This window comes from Zingiber officinale, chromosome 4B (genome assembly GCF_018446385.1).
Source record: "Zingiber officinale cultivar Zhangliang chromosome 4B, Zo_v1.1, whole genome shotgun sequence".
Taxonomy (NCBI): domain Eukaryota; kingdom Viridiplantae; phylum Streptophyta; class Magnoliopsida; order Zingiberales; family Zingiberaceae; genus Zingiber; species Zingiber officinale.
This window is the reverse complement of record NC_055993.1, coordinates 113309946-113332450: the sequence shown is the minus strand read 5'-3', so window position 1 is coordinate 113332450 and position 22505 is coordinate 113309946. Positions and strand designations below refer to the sequence as shown.

The 22505-nt window shown below is 37.0% G+C and overlaps 1 protein-coding gene across 1 annotated transcript in view; it reads left to right on the top strand.

Annotated features, from left to right (window-relative positions):
- The first annotated feature begins 11924 nt into the window (after nucleotides 1-11924).
- Nucleotides 11925-22505, top strand: part of LOC121976093 (nuclear pore complex protein NUP160-like) — a 31884-nt gene continuing 21303 nt past the window's right edge. The window contains exons 1-4 of the mRNA XM_042528098.1: nucleotides 11925-12088; nucleotides 13122-13207; nucleotides 14507-14611; nucleotides 21609-21706. Of these exons, the coding sequence (XP_042384032.1) occupies nucleotides 11959-12088; nucleotides 13122-13207; nucleotides 14507-14611; nucleotides 21609-21706 (419 nt within the window). The 5' untranslated portion in view covers nucleotides 11925-11958. The remainder of the gene's footprint in view (nucleotides 12089-13121; nucleotides 13208-14506; nucleotides 14612-21608; nucleotides 21707-22505) is intronic.

The window sequence follows — 22505 nt, the reverse complement described above, 5'->3', positions numbered from 1 at the left end:
AATTTATAATAAAGTTACCTTAAGAATTGAGGAAACCACCAATATAAAATTCAAAGAATCCAATCAAAACCTATAACAAGCCCAACCTCAACCAGTTGACCCTGTTCATGAACATATCAATTCTGAAGGAACAAACCAAACCCAAAATCATGAAGAAGAAGAACAACTACAAGAAAGTCAACCTTCTAGAACTATAAGAGTCAACCCAAACCATCCTACTGATCAAATAATTGGTGACCCAGACCTTAGGGTCCAAACTAGGTCATCTTTCAGAAACCTAAGTCAAATCTCGTTAATCTCAAATATTGAACCCAAAACTGTAGCTGAATCCCTACTTGACCCAGACTGGGTCATAGCTATGCAAGAAGAATTAGCTCAATTTGAGCGCAATGAAGTTTGGGACCTAGTACCTCCACCTAACGATAAGAAAATAATAGAAACCAAATGGGTATTTAGAAACAAGTTAAGTGAAACTGGAGAAATTACTAGAAACAAGGCCAGGTTAGTTGCCAAAGGGTTCAGTCAAGTTGAAGGACTTGACTATGATGAAACTTATGCCCCGGTAGCTAGACTAGAGTCCATTAGAATGTTACTAAGCTATGCAGCCCATAAAGGATTCAAACTATACCAAATGGATGTCAAGTCTGCCTTTCTTAATGGATTAATAAAAGAAGAAGTTTATGTAGGTCAGCCACCTGGTTTTGAAAGCCTAGAACACCCTGATTATGTCTACAAATTAAAAAAGGCATTATATGGACTTAAACAGGCACCTAGGGCATGGTATGAAAGACTAACCTCTTACTTAATCTCTAAAGGGTTCAACCAAGGTCAAGTTGACCCAACACTATTTGTGAAATCAATAAAAGAAGATATTTTTATAGCTCAAATCTATGTAGATGATATCATCTGTGGTTCAACAAACTCAGAATTTTTAAATGAATTTACAAACCTAATGGAACACGAATTCGAAATGAGTCTGGTAGGAAAATTAACTTATTTTCTAGGGTTACAAGTCAAACAAACAAATGAAGGAAATTATATTTATCAACAAAAATATACTAAGGAGTTACTTAGAAAATTTGGAATGGAAAATACTAAAGAAATAAAAACACCTATGGCCGTAAACACAATCCTAGATGATGATCCTAATGGAAAATCTGTAGACTTAAAACATTATCGGAGCGCAATAGGTAGTCTACTTTACTTAACTGCAAGCCGACCTGACATTTTAGTTGTAGCTATACTCGATACCAAACATATGCTAAAGAATCTCATTTGACTCAAGTCAAAAGAATCTTTAGATACCTCAAGGGAACCACAAATGTAGGAATTTGGTATCCTAGGACCAACAACTTTGAATTAATAGGATATTCTGACTCAGATTATGCCGGATGCAAATTAGACCGCAAAAGCACAAGTGGTGGATGCCAACTACTTGGTTCATCCCTTGTCAGCTGGTTTAGTAGAAAGCAACACTGTGTTGCACTATCTACAACTGAGTCAGAATACATAGCTATAGGCGAATGTGTTGCACAGTTATTATGGATGATGCATACTCTAAAAGATTTCAACTTAAATATCACAAATGTAAAAGTATTAATTGACAATATAAGTTCAATTAACTTAACCAAGAATCCTGTGCATCATTCAAGAACCAAACATATTGAAATTAGGCACCACTTCATCAGGGATCATGTTACTAAAGGTGATATTGAACTCAAGTACATTGAGTCTAAATCAAATTTAGCTGACATTTTTACAAAACCACTCCCTGAAAGTGAATTTAGCAACTTACGACGACAATTAGGGATGTGCTCAATAGACTAGGAAATTTCAAAAATACTCTCAAAAATGGTTTCATCAAATTATAGGTTAAACTTGTCTGTTTTCAAAACTTTCCATTTTTAGATTTTCAAAAACAGTTTTGGCCTTAGATTAGTTTTTGAATCCTTAGAAAGCATGTACCCATAGGATTAGTTTTGAGCATCTCACCAACACCTTAGGTTTACCTTGCTTGTGTTTGAAAAACATAGAAAAGGGTGAGATGCATAGGTCAACTGTCTGGACTTAAGATGCTTATATCAGTGCATCGGCATAAGTCTGGACGTTAAATACAACTCAGATATTAATCAGATTAAGCTCATCAGTCAAGTCAAACACTGACTGCTTATAATCAACTTAATCTGACTAACCAAGTGAAAACTGCTATTTTCTGATAGTTAGTTAGTAACTGATTGGTTAGACAGCTATGTAAATTTAAGTATCAAATTCAGGAGGATTAACTAAAGCGTTTTTTTTTAATTTCTTTTGAAAATTCTACTCCAATTACTTTGAAAATCTTATATTAAAAATTCTTAGCAAATATTTTCAAAAGCTTTATCTTAGATATCAGGTTCAGGGGGAGAAATTAATTAAAAGTTTGGAAGTTTAAAAATCCCAACTAATTTTTAAAATTGATTTTCAATTAAAAATTATTACATTTAAATTTAGTCAGTTTTGTAACATATGCTTGAAAATTAAACTTTCCAAACTTAGCAAATTTATTTTGACTAAAATTTTACTTGCTTTTGAAAAATTAAAAAAGTTGCTTTGTTTTGAAAATATCAAAATTGAAAACTAAATTCAACTTAGTGTTTGAAAATTAGAATTTACCTTTTGAAAAGTAAATGTTACTTAAAATCTAATTTGAAAAACCTGATTTGAAAAATTTTACACTTTTGAAATGTTAAACTTGATTAACTTTAAACTTATACTTTTCAAAATTCAACTTGACTCCCCCAAGGCAACTTGCCTATCTTTTAATTTGGGCTTAAAGATTACACTTTTATCAGTATCTTTGAATCAAACGTAGATATTTTCCAAAATAAGCTGTTTCTTAAATTAATAACTTTCTACAGTAACTCCACACTATGCTTGTTTACTCTTGCTTATTTTTTTTTTATGAATGCCAAAGGGGGAGAGTTAGGTGGTTAAGTTAGCTAAACCAGCTAAACCAGCTAAACCAGAATTGAAAATACAAACTAACTTAAAAACCCTTTAAATGCTTGTTTTTTCTTGCATATGTTTTCACTAACTTAACCAGGTTGTCATTCCATCAAAAAGGGGGAGATTGTTGGTGCGGTTAGCACTAACGATTTAACCCAGATTTTGATGAATGACAAATCAGGTTAAGTTGTGTTGTTGTCCGACACTTTGATAAAGCAGGAGAAGTCCAGACAGTCGACGGGCCGACCGATGTCGGCACGAAGTCCAGGTCGACTGACCGACCGGATAGTCGGCAGAAGTTCAGCCGGTCGACGGCCGACCGGACGCTGATGCAGAAGTCCAAGGTCGACGGCGACCGGATAGTCGGGCGAGAAGCCCGTGGGTCGACGGGTGACCGGACGCTTGGAAATCCAGACGGTCGACGGGCTGACCGGACGCCCGCGTAAGGAGGTAAGTCAACGGAGGGGAGGATCATGGGACGCTGCTCCCGGAAGGAACATTAGGCGTCGATCCGGCTTAGATCCATTTCGGATATCTAAGTCGAGATCGTGACTAGATTCCGGTCTCGGAAGACGGAATCTAAGTCATACTCTTGTTGTTAATTTTTATTACTTATCGTATCTATAAAAATGTGCTTACAATCTGTGCTGCAGGGTTTTTATTTGCCTCGGACTAACACTGTTTTGCAGGTAGGAAACAGTGAGGGTCCGGGCGCCCGGGATGGTTCGGCGCCCGGAGGCAAGTTTTATCCCCATGACTGACACTGGAGCATGTTGGTTGGGAGTGACATTCCGTGCGCCTGAAGGGATCCAGCGCCCGAGCAAGATATAAGAAGCCCTGTGCGAGCTTCAACATATCTGTTTTCTGAGAACTCTGAGTTCAATCACTCTGCTACTCTGCGCTCCAACGACGTTCACAAAGCTCCGACGACTCACTCCGGTTTTCTTTTAATTCATTATTTGTCGGTATAGCTTTGTTTTTCTTTCATTAGCAATATTTGTACGTAAATTGTAATTATCCGAATTGCTAGTGAATTGCCCAATGAAAGTACTCAAGGAGTACGGGCCTTCGAGTAGGAGTCGTCACAGGCTCCGAACGAAGTAAAAATCAACCGTGTTCATCTCTTTACTTCCTTACTTTTCCCCCCTCTATCGAATCTAACGGTCTTACAGGTAGTTGCTTCCGGGTGATTAGGGTGGATCTAAACTTCTTCTTTTTCTTCGTAGACCAGCGTGGGGTTTTTCAATGATGGCATTCACCTCCAGGCGAGGTGTCTTTCGAGCGGCTCGTGCTTCCGTTCTGACCATCTTGACGTAGCATCGCCAAGAGGCTAACTGTCTCCTCTGACTTCTCCTACCTTACTGTCCACCGAGAATTTGATCTCCTGGCAGTAGGTGGACACCACCGCTCGGAACTCATTGAGTGTCGGTCGCCCCAAAATGACGTTATAAGTTGAGGGTGCATCTACCACTATGAAATTTGTGGTCCTTATCCGCTTCAGGGGTTCTTCTCCGAGTGAGATGACCAGCTTGATTTGGCCGATCGGCAACACTTCGTTGCCCGTGAAGCTGTAGAGCGGAGTCGACATTGGCAGTAGTTCACTCCAGTCAAGTTGTAATTGATCGAATGTCTTCCTGTATATGATATTCACCGAGCTCCCTGTATCAATAAAAGTTCGATGGACCGTATAATTGGCAATTACCGCTAGGATGATTAATGCATCATCGTGGGGGACCTCCACTCCCTTCAAATCCTTAGGCTCAAAGCTAATATCGGGTCCCTCAACTTTCTCCTTGCTGTAGCTAACGATGTAGATCTAGAGCCGCCGCGCATGCAACTTCCTTACTCGGTTAGAATCTCTGTCAGTCGGCTTGCTGGAGATCATTCCTATCTCCCCCCGAGCTGCGTTACTTCGATTCTCTTCTTCCCTTGCAGACGGTCTGGTCCGATTGGAGGAGGCTCGGGTAGGGATTCGGTTCCTTTGTGGTTGGTGGTGGCGTGGCCCGATTGTCCTTTCTGAATTCCTTCGTTCTATAAATCGACTTCGGTGACGTCGATCCAGAAGTGGCTATCGTCGGCGGTATCTGCGCGGAATAGGCCTACTATCTACCAGGTTATAGCAGTCCCTGGTGTTGTGCGTCGTCGACTGGTGGAAGGTGCAAAACATCGGTGCCCACCTCTTGCTTCTTGGATGAGCAGTTGCCACTTGCTGTACGGCATATGGTCGAGTCTCCTGGTGTGGAGTCATAGTTTGCAAAATCGCAATCCGGATTGTAGGATCGTACAATCCTATGATCTGGAAACCCAAAATCGATCTAGGATCATGCATAATCATTTTTTGCAGTAGGATCGCAGCAGAATCAGTAGGATCGGAACAGAATCGGTAGGATCGGAACAGGATCGGAATAGAATCGGAGCAGGATTGGTGGAAGCTTTGAGGGGTCATAACTTTTGACTCGAATTGAACCACGGGGCCTATGATATATCAAATCAAAACTCTTTCAGAGATCTTTAATAAATTTCAAAGTTTATCCTTAACCACCCTATTTCAAACCCAAAAAATATCATTTAAATCTTTTTCGAATGTCTAGAAGATTTTATCTTTTTTTATTATCTTTTTTTTTTATTTTATTAGGGTTTCAAATTATTTAAATATATGTTTAATTATTTTTGAGTTAGTTTTTTTATCAATAATATTATGTCATTTCTTTTCCCCAAAATAATAAGTTTTTGGATACCTATGGTTTAGTATTGCATGGCATCAACCAGTCTTTAGAAGATTATTTCCAGCGTTCATATTTGAATCAAAGGATTTAATAGCTTCTGTTATATACGTCAGGAGCTTTGTTGACATTTAAATTGAATTATCTTATAAATCAAGAAAATATTTTTGGCATTGAATGTGTTACTATTATTGTGTTAATAGAAATTTTATATTTTTTCATTTTATGATATGAAAATATAAATATTATTACTATGCGAGAATGATAGTTGAATTACAAGTTAATTTAAATTTGTATATGTAGTAATGTAATTTGAGGTGTTGAATGTAAATGATTGCATATATATATATATATATAAATAATTAGTTAGTTATTTATATGTAAATGAGTTTTTTAGTCATTTTTTCTAATTATTAATCATATATGATAAGATTTTAAGAGTTTTTTGTAGGATCGTACGATTCTACGATCCGATCCTGACCCTAAATCGATCCTGCGTAGGATCGCGATTCTACAAATTATGTGTGGAGTGGCTCCCGATCGAGACCCTTTAGATGGTTGATGACTGCTCGGTTGACGCCACTCGGATGCTCCTGTGGACTCGGCGGTCGTCTCCTTCTTCTTTGTTGCATGGGCTTCTTCCATATTAATGTATTCATTGACCTTCTTTTGGAGATGACCAAAGTCCTTTGGCGACCGCCGAATGAGCGATCGAAAAAACTCTCCCTCGGTGAGCCCTTGGGTGAAGGCGTTCACCAACACATTTGAGGAGATTGTTGGAATGTCCATTGCCACCTGATTGAAGCGTTGGATATAGTCCCTCAGGACCTCTCGAAGCCCTTCCTTCAGCGAGAATAGATTCACGCTCGTCTTCTGGTGGCGGCGACTACTAGCAAAGTGATGTAAGAATGTCGCTCGGAAGTCCTTGAAGCTGTGGGTCAAGCTGTTCGGTAATCGTTTGAACCATCGTTGCGCCAATCTAGATAAAGTGGTAAGGAAGACTCGACATTTCACCCCGTTCGTATATTGTGATGGGTGGTTGCGTTGTCAAACTTGGCCAAATGGCCGTCGGGATCAATTGCTCCATTGTACTCCCTGATCGTCAGTGGAGTGTAATGCTTTGGTAGAGGGTCATTTAGGATCCCCTCCGAAAATTGTTGATTAACCCACTTGAGCGAGTCGTCTTCCCTCAACTTTTCCCTTTCGTGCATCCCGCACGGGCACCTCATCCGAAGAAGATCCCCGGTCTCTATCCGCTCGGCCTCTTTCTATTGGTACCCCAAGATAATTTTGATGTGATCAAACAAGTTAAGTTAGGTCCTGTTGTATTTAACCTTGTGTCTAAGTGTGCAAGAACTTAGGAGCACAGAGAGTCGAGTAAAAGACGCAGCTAGCGAGAAGAACGACACGGGAGAGAGTCGACGGGCTCGGTGCATCTAAGGGATGAGGTGTTGCGGAAGAGTACGCGGGCGAACGAGAAGGAGGCGCGCGACTTTTCCGAGAGACGAAAAGCCGGAGCGGAAGGTTGCTCGAGAAGGCCGGAAGTTCGGTTTGGGTGAGCCCTATTCCGGATGGCCGAAATCACCCAAGCGAGCGGAAGACCCGGACCGAAGCAAACGAAGCCGGAGCGGAAAGCCCGGGCTGGAAAAATTCAAGGTGGTTGACTTTCCTGGTCCGGGAGTTCGGAACGGAGTTTTATTCGGATCGCATTTGATTGCGATCCGTTGCGAAGGGGATAAAATTTTATCTCCTTCTAGACGCCTGGAACCCTTCCAAGCGCCCCGACCAAGGCTATAAATACAGCCTTGGTCCAAGAAACTAAAAACAACAAACATTTTGAGAAACAACACTTGTACGTTTCCAGTTTTCCATTTAGCTTTCTATTTTTGTGCAATCATTGTTGTAAAGAGGCTTTTCCGCTTGAATGAGATATTAAGGCGCTCTACTTTCTTAGATTAACAACCTCCCCGATTGTAACCAAGTAAAAATTTCTGTGCCTCTATCTTTTTTATTTCCTTATTATTTAATTAAGTTAGTTGTCCAAGAAAGGTTGTTCTTTTGTTTTATTTGTGCAAGGGCTATTCACCCCCCTCTAGTCGGTCGCCAAGGGTCCTAACACTTTCTTCTGGGGAAGCTCATGATAGCGCTCGGTTGAAGGGAATTGGCGCATTACGGGCGTCCTCATAGGAGCCGATCGGTCTCCTATTTGGCTCCCGAGCGGAAAGTTTATCCGCTTGATCTTCTCTTTCTCTTTCAACCTGTCGACCTACTACAGAGGCAGTAGGCTCATGCGTTGGCCGATCGACCAACGCCTGTTGCTGTTGTTCTAATATTTTTGTCACTCGAGCTTATATTAGTGCATCGATATCCTCTTGCGTCAGCGTCACTGTTGTGAGTCGTCCAACGTCTTCCATCTTCTTATTCGGATACAGGTCATGTTCCCACAGACGGCACCAAAATGATCTTGTCCAAATGAAGAAAGCTGGAAACCCGAGGATGGTGTTACTGACGGGATGAAGACCTCAATCCTGCAAAATAAAATCAAACCAGGGAAAGGGTCCATAGCGTTGACCCTCTGACGCTTAAGTCAGAATTAAGAAGAGAGAATGAGTAGTCGAGAAATAGAAAAATCTTGTCTTTCTTCATACCTGATGTATCCTTTTATATCTTTTTTAGAGATCGTTCATCTGCCCTTATTTAATTATATTAATTGTTAGAGGAAGACTTCTTTGTCTTGATTTTCGTGCATTAATGATAGATGGAGTGTTCTTCTTTGTCTTGGCTTCTTCATATTTAATAATAGACAGAGTGCTCTCTTTTATTTTCTCGTCCCCTCCTGTGTAATGTCATTCCTTGCACCAGACGGGTGGTCCGAGCGACTCGCTTTCCTGTCAACTGAAACAACCGACTACGTGTTTGTTCATTCGTCCGACCGGCTCATGATGTACATTCGCCTGACCAGTCGAGTGATCCACCTGTCTAACCGATCGAGTGATCCGCTCGGCCTACTCCTTTGCCGACCGGGATAAACAGACAACCATCTTTGGCTTAGGTTCTTTCCGTAAGTCTCGATGTTAACCGTATTGATTTTAATCGACATCGTATCAACTGACCAGTGATAAGTGAGTTCTTATCATCGCATCACTAACTTTTTCATATATATATTTTTTAATAATTAATATCCTTTTTAATCATAATAAAAAATATTTTTTTATTTTTTCTCCAAAATTAAAGCGCGGGAAAAATAATCCCATGTGGCAGTAGTAGACAGTAGTCCTTTTGGACTGTTTTGGGTAGACAAAAATATTCCTTTTCTCTTTCTCTGAAAAAAAAAACAAGAGAGTAAAAAGTGTATCGAGTTCTCTGTAATCTCCATGATTCCTCTCTATTCTTATCTGTTTCAGAGCTTTCTCCTCTATTTGCAGCTCCCAGTTCAATAATCAAACCATTTTATTGATCTTTTGTTTATTTCTGTTGAACTTTGAGGTTGTTTTCGTAGATTTGTGTCGAATTTTTTGTGGTCGTCGCCGGATCTTGCAATCCGAACTCGAAGCGTGAAGAAAATGACCTGAGTAGGGTTTCTTGAGGATCATGGGATGGGTTTCGATTGTTGTTGGGGTGATCTGTTCGCTTCTGATCTTGATGGATCGCGTGAGTGGGATTGGCGCTAACTGGGGAACTCAGACGAGCCACCCACTGCCTCCTGATACGGTGGTCCAGATGCTCAAGGAGAACGGGTTTCAGAAGGTGAAGCTGTTCGATGCTGAAGAGGGTACGATGAATGCCCTGAGGAAGAGTGGGCTGGAGGTCATGGTCGGCATCCCAAATGACATGCTGGCTGTGCTCGCAACTAGCATGAACGCAGCGAACACCTGGGTTTCCACCAATCTCTCAGCATACATCAATGATGGAGTCCATATCAGGTAAGTTTGCACTTGCTACTCAGTTACTTATGATGATGAGTCTCGAGTATTTGATTAACATTGCCTAGAACAATCCTTTCCTAGTATCTAGGTTTCTTGTTTTTCTCCTAGGGATTTGATGTGTTACCATCAATCCTACACTTTTCTACTTTTCCCTGAGAAAGTGAGTTTGCAACGGAACCTGCCAATGTCTCTCTTTCTCCATATCAAGTGAAGTTCCAATAATTCAGACAAGCAAGAATTAAGCAAGAAAAATAAGAACCAATCTTCTTAGACAAAACACAAGTTTGGACAATTAGGTTCGGTCAGATTCTAGATAAGCTCCTATATATTTTTTTTCTAGATTCAAGAATTGTAAAACATTCTTGTTGCCGCTATCCCTTCAATTTCATGACCTTCTTTGTTTAGAGAAATAGTTATCTCTATTCTACAACTTTGTTCTTGCATTATTTTGTTCTTCTTTCTATTCCTCCCTTCTAAAATAACTTGTTTGCACTTATTTTTATCTTCTTAAGATGCTTTTCGACAACTAGATATATTTCCAAGTATAAATGCTTTTGATAACTAGATGCATTTCTAGGTATATTTCCTATGTGCTCCTTGATTTTTACACTCCCCAGACATCGTTTTTTCACACAGCTTGCATTTAATTTTGTCGAGGTTCTTAGGATCAATCAACATCCCATACTCTCATCCAATGTCATTTGACTTTCTCCTAAGAATTCCGGATTTAGGTTGAGTGACGGATGTTGTCGAAGATGGATTGTTTGCCATTGTAATTGTGATAACCTAAAAGGTGATTTAAGAATAAATTTAGGATATAAATTAGTAAACAAACATTAATATAAATCAGTAAAAAAATGTATTATCAGAATATAAATGTGATTTATATAAATTAATAAAATTTATTAGAGTTTTTTTTTAAAATTTTAAATATAAATATGATTTATATGGATTAATAAGATTTATTAGAATTTTTTAATTTTAAATATAAAATATCAAAATATAAATTAGTTAATAATATTTATTACAACAACAATCAAGCCTTATCCCACTAGGTGGGGTTGACTATTAATAATATTTATTAGAATTTTTAAATTTTAAATATAATATTATTAGAATATAAATAAAGTAATAAAATTTATAAAAAGATTTTAATTTTAAATATATTTTTCTATAGTTTATTGGAATAATTTAATTAGGGTGTATAAAAACCTATTGAAATTACCCTATTTAAGTGAGGAGTTGTTTAATTAAATAAATAATAAATAAATTAAAAAAAACATCGTTAGCTCTGAACGCTCGCGGGATGCATCTGCTCTCGCCGGACGCATTCCCAGAAGCGTCCTCCGCTGCCGAAAGCATCGGAAGCTTTCGACGACGTGTCCAACGGCGGCGGACGCGTCCCGTGACGCTTTTGGCATCGTAGAAGGAAAAAAAAGGTTATTGCATAAATTGAAAAATTTACTGATCGTTGAGTAGAGTCTTTCGGAGGAGGCTAGAGGTGGAGGAGGCGAGAGCCTGAATCAGATAGGATTTAGGGCTTTAAATGAAAAAAAACCCAAATTTCAGCTACCCCCAGGGCCGTCCAACGCCACCCAGCGCCACCTAGGCTGGCTGCCTAGCACCTTTCTGGTGCAGTTGCCGGCCGCTGAGCGCCTAGGCTAGTTTTAGAACACAGGCTGTTTTCCTAATAACTCTATTTTTGAGTGGGTATCAAGTTGTCTAAGAGTTTGTCTGTCAATGCTGTTATTTGAATGAGATGACTGCAATTGCAATTGTAGACAGCATTACTTTCCGAACTATGTGCTATCCTATTACTTGGTAGGCAGCTGTTCATATCTGAGTATCCATCTATTGGTGCAAAATGATCTAGGAACTTATTATGTGATGAGATATTGCCTGTTATAACAATTTGGTTGGCAATCATTTCTATGTTCTATGAAGATTGATATGTCTTTGTCTATCGCTGGAAGGCATACATTTGGTTTAAGTTGGTACATATTTTATTTTTCTTTTCTCCATATGAAAGTTATTTTTCTTGTGCGTGCAATGTGTGAAATTATGATTTTTTTTCCAGTTACAACATGCCATTTAATAAGTGGAATCTCATAGTTAATTGTATCAGTTGATTTGTTTTTCTTGTCTTTGCGATGGGTTATTTGTTTGAAAGTTTTGTTTTATTCTTTTCTTGGTTACATGAAGGATAGCTTTTGATGTTGTTATTATGATTGGGTTTGTTAAACACAGTATTTCTCATGTGTTTGTCATTACTAATGAAAATTTACTCCATTGGTAGAGGAAAGGCTGTTGCTGCTGTGCAAGATATGGCTATATGTGAAGTGTGTGAAAGAAAGCTGTCATTTGTGCTTCATGCTGATGGTTTCTTGCGCATGTGGGATCTTGCTAGTCACACCAAGCTTGCCGGTTACAACACATTCTCACATGAGCTTGAAGGTAACCAAATACGTTTTGTTGTCATCAGTAATTGATATGTTTAGGTACTTAAAAGTTGAAGAAAAATAATTCCACTTTATAAATCTTCGCCATTATACAATATTGGCATTGCAATTTTGTATTCATAGCATTTTAATATTGACATGATCAGTTTTTTGTGTTGCTATGTTGCTTGTGCTGAATATGCCGATGAGTATCATGTTGTACCTACCACTCAGCATGCCTTGGCATCCATCAGCACTGACAAGATGAATTCAAGTAGTGGGTATTCTAAATTCATCTCATGCTAATCCATCAGCTGGTAATGTAGTATGATAAAGTTTAGATCATTTGACTCTATAATTGATGCAGTCTTATTTTTATTAGCAAATAAATTATGAGAAAGAATATTAAAAGAGTAAAACCATTTAAAATCTCTTGGCATCTAAATTTTTCTTGACATCATTTGAGCTATGCCAACTCACCTCGAGTGTCAACATAAAACAGCGCCGAAAACCTTCCATTCCAGTAGGATACTAAAACTCTAGCATAAAATGGAACTTTAAACATTACCAGCTTGTGTTCTCGTCTTTTGCTTTTCTTCTTCTGCAACTTTTTCATCCCACCACTTTCATCTACGGGCACCATTATTGGCACTCCGGCATGGTATCAAAACCATCTTATTTCTGTCAACCTTTGAAACAATCAAGTTTTAAACCTTGTTTATAGAAAGTTTATTTCTGTGTTGCTCCTTACCCATGTAGATTATAAAGAGATTGTAAACCTTGATTTCTAAGAGAATTCATTGCTGGGTTATCTCCTTACCTATGTAGTTTACTACTGTTAATGCAATGTAAATTTGCTTTCACATCTTATATATGTCTTTTTGGTCACTCTAGACATTTCACATTTTTGACTAGTCTATTTAAGCCTTTCATCTAGTTAAGTAGCAAGTTCAACTTGATTGCTCAAGCATTGTAGTATATGTTTTTAACAACTTTTTAGGTTACAATCAGGATCATTTCTCAACAGTTCCTTTTTTGGTAATAAGCAGGAAGTAAACCAACCAGGTTATGGGTCAGCGAAGTTGATTATGATGCAAACATTATTTCTTTGGCAGTTTTGCATGGGCAATTTTTGGTATGTTATTCAACAATTTATTCAAATTGCATGTTTTCTGTTGGTGCCACTGGTTTGGCCCATGAACACTTTTCTTGATTTTGAACAATCTTACATTGTGAAGTCATCCTTCTTAATTTGTGACTGATAAAGTTCATGCATAATTAGTTTCTATCAATGTGAGCTTCAAATACTAAATCTTGATGAGCTAGGAAGTTCAGTGGCACAGAAATGAGAAATTTACCTTCACAAAAAATTGCAACCTTTTTGAACTCTCATAACAAATCCTGATTCTATGTTAATCTCTTAAGCTGTTCCTTTTAGAAACTGGACTACATTTTGCAAAAGCATTTGAAGCTTCTACAAGTGATTTTGTCATGCTGATAGATATGCTAATAGTTCTCAATATTTAATAATTGAAATATTTTGAATTATTGAAGGCCTGAAAGTAGCCATTTCTATTTTGTACGCTATTCACAATATTTGGACATGGATGGGCTTAATAATGTGATAGTTCTGTATAATTTTGTTAAGATATACCATAATTTTGTTGCTGGTTGATGGAAAAGTATGATTTATAAATTATGAGTCTTTTCCACTTTGAATCATATTAAAAACATTATCACATTGGTACACCTATGTAATTTATTTCTGACAATTAATATATTATTCATTCTTAAGTGGATAAGAATATAATAAAATTCAATTTTTATTCATTCAATTATCTTTTTGAAAAATTGATCTCTATCATGTGATTTTCTCTCGCGGAATGATCATAAATTGGTTTAGTTGCATTGCTTGATCTACTGTTTGTTGTCTTGGAAGGTTGAAGTTTTCCACTATATATTTTTATTTTCCTGTGTTGTTTAATTTTCATCTTTAAGATTTTATACCAATGCGACTCAATTTCATATATAGACAAATGCAAATTCATTCTTGGAGCAACTGAACCATTCATCTATCGATCAAATATGTGAAAATTTATACCAATAATGTGTGCCAGTCATATATGATTGATTGTGTTACTAAAATTGTTATTCCTTTGTAACTGTGTTCATTTCCACTTACTAACATATGTATCACTTCCTTGTTGTTATTATCTTGACAACCTTTTCTTATGTACTCTAGATACGTGAGTTTCTGCTGAGAGGTATAACTTGCACGACTTGTTAGTTTGCACAATGTTTATTCTATTGTTACTTATCTGCATATCTTGCTATCATGTCATAACATTCATCTGTATTTTCTTCTTAGTACAACTTATTAGTTTCTTTTCAAATTTAATTCTTATTGCTACTGACATACTGTAAAATTGCGAAGGTATCGGATATTGAGGTGATTGTTGTTTACCATTTTGGTTTTGATGCTGAAGATAATGTTCAAGTCTCATCCAAACCATCTATACAGAGCATTCGTTTAGAGGAGGTATATATGCAATATAATTCTAATTATGTTGGCTGGTGTTGCTTTTGATGTCGATTTAGTTTATTATAGTTTGCACTTCTGCATTTGATGTCAATTTGATGAATATGATCTATATGTTTATTCTCATCTCAGGTCATTCATGCCATTGTGTAATAAGTTGTTCATTATTCTATGGTGACATGTAGACTTATTTTCATTTTGCAGTTCAAATTAATGAGAAATCTACCATGTTAACTAACAATGAGAGAATACATTAGGATTTAAATCACAATTAGAGCTAGGGTCTTCAACTCCAACGTAATTGGTTTTAATATATTTTGTGATTTTCTCTAACTTGTTTCTACTTGCAATATTGTATTGAGGAAAATATTCTGAACCTTTTCAAGGCTTATGATTGGCTAATTGTTAATTAGGAGGCCTCTTAGTAGTTGGTATTATCCCTTGGGTGTTTCCAAATATTATAGCTGCATTATAATACAATGGGTTGAGTATTTTGGTTGCAGAAGACTCTTTCCTCATACAAATTCAACTTATTGCATATCCAATCTACATAACATAACACATTCTTTTAGATTATCTACAGTATTTATTTTGTCATTCCAATGTAAATTTTGTCCTTTATATGTTTGTATTATTAAGTTTAATTTTCAGAGATCACACCTAGCAAATGAGATATGAAGCACAAAAGATTAAAAGCTACAATTAATTTAACGAGAAAAGCATATTTTAAAGTTCACTGTTTTCTCTCTAATTTTAATTGGAATAGCTATTCCACCTAATTCATCTGGCTGAATTATATTGAATTTAAGTATTTATTTTTCCTATCCCGCCAAATTCCATTGAAATCAGTCATATTTTGGAAGAGAGGATTGAGTATTCAGGAGGCAATGAATTTGGCTTTTAGTAGTGGATGGAAGCCAATTAGAGCTCGATGCCTTTGTGGTAGCTTAGCTAGATTTATGCAGTGAGGATGTGGTATTTAATTAGTTTGAACATTGATGGATATGACCAATAGTGGCGGTTATAGGACTAGATGTGTGGAAAATGATGGTGGATTGAGAAGGAAAAGGGGGGGGGGTGACATTGTGACAAACTTGGAGATTGAGTTATTGGAGGGTGTTAATATTGTAATTGACTCTTCTCTAGTTGCTTTGTGGTTGCAATGCAAGGTGTATTGTGGGGATCATTTATTGATGCGACAAAATGGATGTTAGTGGACTGGCCTTGCCGGAGGAGACACATGGTATACCTAAAACCAAGGTATTAAAGATCATTCCTTGTGAATTGACACAGCGAAACATTTTGTTAGCACACAAAATACCATCAGAATAACAAAATCCCTCGATGATGTCGTGGGATGGTGAACAACACGAGCGATGACCCTTCTGCAACGACAACAATGCACACAAGTCTTACGCAAGTTTTGGTGATATGATAGAGGCTTCCATGTGAATAAGATGCATCAAAGGCTTTGATGAAACTTTTGCAACTCTTCTAGCAATGTGAGCGATGCTTCGTGATGACGCTCTAAAGGCTTATAAGAGGCTTTCATGAGGTAGAGAAGGCTTTGGCGCGAGATCTAGTGGCATTGACGTCTCAAAATCAGGCAAGGTTCAATGGCAAGGGATTCCACCACGAGGGATTCACAACAAGGGCTTTGTGGCATAATAACAGCCACATGACTTTTATGGCAAGGGCATTTGGGTTTCCCCGGATTTTGTAGATGAAACTTAGGTAGCATCTAACTTCTTCCTCCAACATCTTTGATGCTGATACTTACACCTTTGATACATTTTGAGTTGTTTGAGCACTGAAAATCTAGTTCAACTTGAAATTTCGTTCCTGCCTGAAATAGAGAGATGAGGGAACTTCTTGAGGAGGAAATTCACTAATGCGATCTATGGCGTCAGTGTAGGGTGCTAGCAGGGTGGTTGTTGTAATGAGGTTGTCATGCCAATGGAAATAGTATAAAAACACGTCCTGATGAACCATGGATGAAAGGGAAGAGGTGGAGGTAATAATGAAAGTTTATTTAATGACCATGACCAATACTATCTCGAACAATAGATTCAACCCTTTATATAAGTTTCTACTAAGGTTGCATTGGATAACTTGTTGCTGGAATTTGCACTATCCTTTTTTGTACAAATAGGATAATTAATATTGGTTTTTTATCACTTACTCATCATGTGGATCTATTATTCTGTGTATACCTATCCTAAATCATGAATATGAATACTCACATTTGATAAAATGGTGTTGGCACCTGCGATGTTGAAACTCAACTTGATCTTTATATGCATTAGAGAATAATGAGGAAAGATGTTTTGGATAATGCATGTTGCATCTTTGATGAATTAATTTTGTGTTTCAGTTTATGTCCCCATCTCTTATCATGGGCATCTACTTTTCTACTTGTACCTATTCTCATATCTTGGATATAACTATTTACATCTAATTAAATGAGTTAGGATATGTGATATTTATTAAAATTCAATCTGATTGTATATGCATTCAAGAATAACGAGGAAAGATGATTTTAGTAATGTATTTTGTATCTGTGATGAAGTAATTGAATGTTTCAATCATTATTTAAAGTGTCACCACAGAATATAGGACGACACACTAAATATGTTGGCAGAAGGGCCACCCGTGCCACGTGCTTATTCCCTTGGTTATCACGTGTGGTCTTGGCTGATACAAATGGACTCAGTTGACATGTGTGGTCTCAGCCAACACATGGTTGCTGTTGGCATGGATGCTCGACAGAAGAAATCAAATCTAATTCCTTTGATCAATGGGGGGTGGAGTGAAAGAGGAGGGGGAGATGGTCAAATGGTATCTAGTTGGAGCAACAAGCGGCGACTACTAGATATGGTGATCAGCGATGTGGAGGATTTGAGCATTGAAGGATTAGGAAATATCGAAGGCAGATTGTGGATCGGGTAAGAAAGACATTGAAAGTGGAAGTGTTGGTTGGAGGTAGGAGAGGCGGGGTTTGAGGGTGGGAACGATGGTCATCGACTGTTGCAGTTGTGTGGTGGAGAACAAGAATCAGAACTGGAGAATTGTATAAACTGATATATGGTGATATGCTGGAGAGGTTAGCTGAGAATAATTCTGATTGTGATTTATAAAACTCTCAACATTCTTGTCATATGGTGAATCATATTAGAATTTGGGATATATGTGTATGCTTATTTTGTTCCTGCATTAGATTTGATTCTAGTGGTACCAATTTCGGTTCTAATGGTTCCAATTCAACACTAACTCCCGATGGTGAATCTAGACATGCTGATGGGCATGGCATCAAAAAACTATGGGATTGATATGGATGGTACAAGAACTGATGCTTTCATCAAGTACATGACATTGTTTTGGTATTAGGAAGATGACATGTCATGTGTTTTACTAAACTTATTCTAATTATTTGTGTAACTTTTAATCAGTGTTTTCAATTTATTTTTTGAAAAGGGAAATATGTTTATTTAAAATGGAAAAAAATACTGACACCATATTGGCTCGTCATAAAATGGTACCGAAGCTCTAACATGGATTAAAATTTTAAACTTGGTTTCATTACCTTCAAGTAAAAGTCTTTAAACCTAAACTTAATTCATACTAGTCGTGTCATTTGGATGCTTGGTCTGCTTCTCCTCACTTCCTATTTTTGCTAGCCTTGTCAATTGCATCCTTCCCTTGGTCTATGTCGTCGCCAACCCTGTTGGCAGGGTCACTGCCAAATCTGTTGGTCGTGTCCTCTACATCCTGACAACACGTGTGGGAGCACGACTACTTTCTGAGCTAGATCCATATTTTGTTTGTTGGTTTTTTGTAGCATGAATGAGGAAAAAAGATGAGGACATAATTGGAAATAGCGTCTGTTTTAACCTCTGCAGTACTGAGTTTGGAAAAAAAGGCTCCATGGTGAGGGATTTGGATTTCTCTCCTCGGTGTTATCCTTAGTGTAAATGTGGGAGAGCTCCTCTAAATCAAATCTCTCCCTTGTGCTCCTGTGGATGCCCTCCACATAAGAGGGCCTAAGCATTTTGAGAGTACTCAAGCGGAAGTTTTTCTTGACATATAATTTTAAGACCCAAACTGATCACAGTGAATATCTAGATCCCAATGAGACAATCCTTAGGAAGGGTAAATAAGCAATAATATCCTTCACCAAGGGTGGATAATTGATTCTCATCAGGGATAGAATACAACTACCTCATCAAGCAAAGCCTTGCTAATCACAAAGGTTTCTGAAACTCCCTTTGCCAAACATAAGAGTTACAACTACAACTTGTAGCAGACGAAGCAACGATTGAGTAAAGAAATAGAGCACTACAAAGGCTAGGAACATTGGTTTTGTGTGTTTGCAAAAGCTGAAAAGCAAGCTGAAGACTTGGTGCCACCTTGAGAAAGAAATAATTAGGAAATTAAAGTTGAAAAGTCGAATTGGAAGCTGGTGTGGGAAATAGAGGCGAACAACAAAAGTAGAAAGATAAAGAATTCCAAGTATTTGCTTGTATAGTGGTTCTTAAAACCTATCCTTAAGATGATGGCAAAAAACTGAGACAAAAATGGGATTAGTATAAAATACTCAATTAAGAGAGGGAAATATCATATTTTGTATTGATTTTTGAGTGTTTTTGAGAAACATAAGGTGAAGGACACAACTGAAACAAGCACAAAATATCACATTAATATCCACCAATATCAAGATACGACATAAATTTAGAAATGTTTCCAATAAGCATTAAACTAGGGTCATTAATGCTATTGTAAGTTGTTGAGTTGCAATACAATAGCTATTGTAGGACGTGGATAATTGACATTGAGCCTCTGGCAATAGATGAGATGTTGCCAAGTTATGCTACCTTAAATTTATAAATACTTTCCCATGAGGACGAGAAAGGAGTTGAATCTTGGACGACTGAAACCTCCATGCTTTGCTTCAAAAGATTGCAATGATAGCTTGGCAAGTTCCAAGGACTTCGACAATAACTTCCAAAGTTTCTTGATCCTCTCAACTCTTTCTTCTTGCCTTTGTTGAGCTTCCTTCGGCCTAGATCTCTTGTAAAATGCATCTAGAATCTTTGCAAATGAGTTCATCAGAATGTACTTGTAATTTGGAAAATAAATTGAACAAAGTAGACCATTTATAATCTAAAAGATAAGAAAAAAAATAATTTGCTTAATTTTACTTGAATCTAATGAATAAACTGCTGAGCTATGTGGTCAACACGGGTGAAATTTACCTTTCTACCCACTGATTGACATAGGTTTGGAGCTGCGACGTTGCGAAGGCAGTTGTGAACTCGCTGCGACCTTGGCCGCAGTGGTAGCCTTGTAGCAACCTAGGTTGAGGAGGCCAAGTATGGTTGTGGCTGCGGATGTGAATGACTGTTTTTTTTTTCTTTCTTCTTCCCCTATTTCCATTTCTTTATTTATTTTTTAGAAATTTGATTTCAATTTCTTTCCCTTTAATTTTTGTCCTCTTGCATTAGTTAATTTTTTTTTTCTCCTTCATTATTTTTTCCCTCTTTCATCCACCTATTAGGATAAACAGTGAGAAAAAAAAAAATTCTTAACCTCTTTAAAGATGGATAATTTTTTCCCTGCATGTGTTAATTTTTTTCCCATCATCTATCTACAAAAATTCTTAACCTCTTTAAAGATGGATAAGTTTTTTCCCTGCATGTGTTAATTTTTTTCCCATCATCTATCTACAAGGTTAACGGATAAAAAAACATCTTTAGGATGGAGTAAATAGATTATTAGGAAAAAAATTAAATATGATATGATTTCTAACCTTATAAAATATGCTACTACTAATAAATTAAATTATTATATATATAAAAATTTGGTTTAATTTTAAACTGATCAAAATAAGTTCAAATTAAATTTTGTTTAAACGTACTTGATCATGTTTATTTGGTGTACTTTGGTTAACCCTAAATTAACTTTTACTCAATAAGTATCAAACATTTTACGAGATAATATCAAAACTTGAATTCAACATTCAACATCTCAAATATAACTAATAGTAAGCATCTTGTGTGCCTGACCTCCTCCATGCAAAGAGCCGCTGTGCTAGGGCAAAAAGTACGAGCTGTGCTAGGGCAAAATGTCTCTCGTACTGGCCACTTGGGGTGAGCGTTATCACCTTTTGCTCTAATAGTAAGAATCTAATACAATCACATATCAATACACATATTTTTAATTAATATATTTTATATTTAAAACATACTAAAGTTGTATCAATGCGGTATGATATGGTACTGATATTGTATTGTTCCCGTCATAAATTAAAAGTTTGATACAGTTCAAAATTTTGAACCTTGCTTGAACCCATTCATTTTATTTTCCATTATTTTTTTCATAACTTGTATAATGTATTTTGAATTAGTTATATTGATTAATGATGAATCCATTATTAATCTGATGTGGCTGTTTGCTAATTTTGTTATCAAGACTTGTTTCTTGATATCTTCTGTTTCTCTTTTTACTATTGTAAATTGTTTTTAGCGGATTAATTTATAAATGCTCATCAAGTACTGCGATATCACTAGCATGTCTCCATGTAAATGATTGATGCACTTCAACTGATGAATCATATAATGAGAAGGAATGTAGCTGATGGTAGTTCTCCCTTAGTTGCAGATGGATTTGAGTTTTAATTATGGCATCTTGTTATTCTTTGGTTTTCAGTACTATTCTTCTTTAGTTGATGTGAGCTTTTGTTAATCTTGTTATGACTGTTTTACTTTCTTTGCTTCCATTTGATTCAAGCATGTCACCTTTGAATTTATGCTGGATTGCATGTATTGGTTATTGTTAGTTTTGTGGTATTCTATGATTTTATTTATTATACTAGATACTTTCTCTTATTGGCTACTTTTTTTGTCCTGGAGATGCCTTTTTATTTTTTGCCACTTGCTTTATTAATCTGATTGACAATTTAATTTATCTGTATCCATGGCAATTTCTGCATTCTTTCCAGGGGAAACTAATTGACTTGAAGTTTTGTGGTGGTAAGCTCTGGATATTGAAAGGAGATGGGTCAATGCTATATGATCTCTCTCAGTATGATTTTGAAACGTAAGAATAATTCTTCTCTTCTATTATTGACCTTGTGATTATTGTACATTAAATGAATCTTGTATATGGCAAATTTTCAAAGTTTCTATTTTTCGTTTCACAGTAATGTTTTATGTTGAAGGGGAGCCTTGGCGCAACGGTAAAGTTGTTGCCATATGACCAAAAGGTCACGGGTTCGAATTCTGGAAACAGCCTCTTGCAAAAAGCAGGGTAAGGCTGCGTACAATGGATCCTTCCCCGGGACCCCGCATGGCGGGAGCTTTGTGCACCGGGCTGCCCTTTTTTTTTTAAGTAATGTTTTATGTTCATGCCTACCATTTCACTTAAGCCTAGGTCTTGAATTGCCAGTTCCTAATGCCCATGTGAGCAGTAGTTACTGATTCAACCAGAGACAGGAAGACGGATTGTGTGAATTCAGGCGCTCCGCAGTAAACATTGTTTTCAATGTGGATATAGGCAGTATGGTGTATATCCCTAGATAAAAGTAAATTAAAAAGTCTAATGAGTGTTTAATTTGTTTTTGTATTCTGAATTGTTAGTATGGTCAAACTGGCATGCAGTGTTTAGTGGTATAACATATTACTTGTCACTTGATATATACATGCACACATAGTGTATAGCAAGTTGGACTGGCAAAAAGCAATTCTTTTAGTGCTTGCTATACGGATAAAGTTCTTGTATCTGCATTGCCACATACAGTGTATGGCTTTCTTACATGTGGAATTGTACATGCCTATTATAATAGACAAATTTAAATATCTTTTGTCTCCCAGACTTGTGGTGCTGTGTCATATTTGAC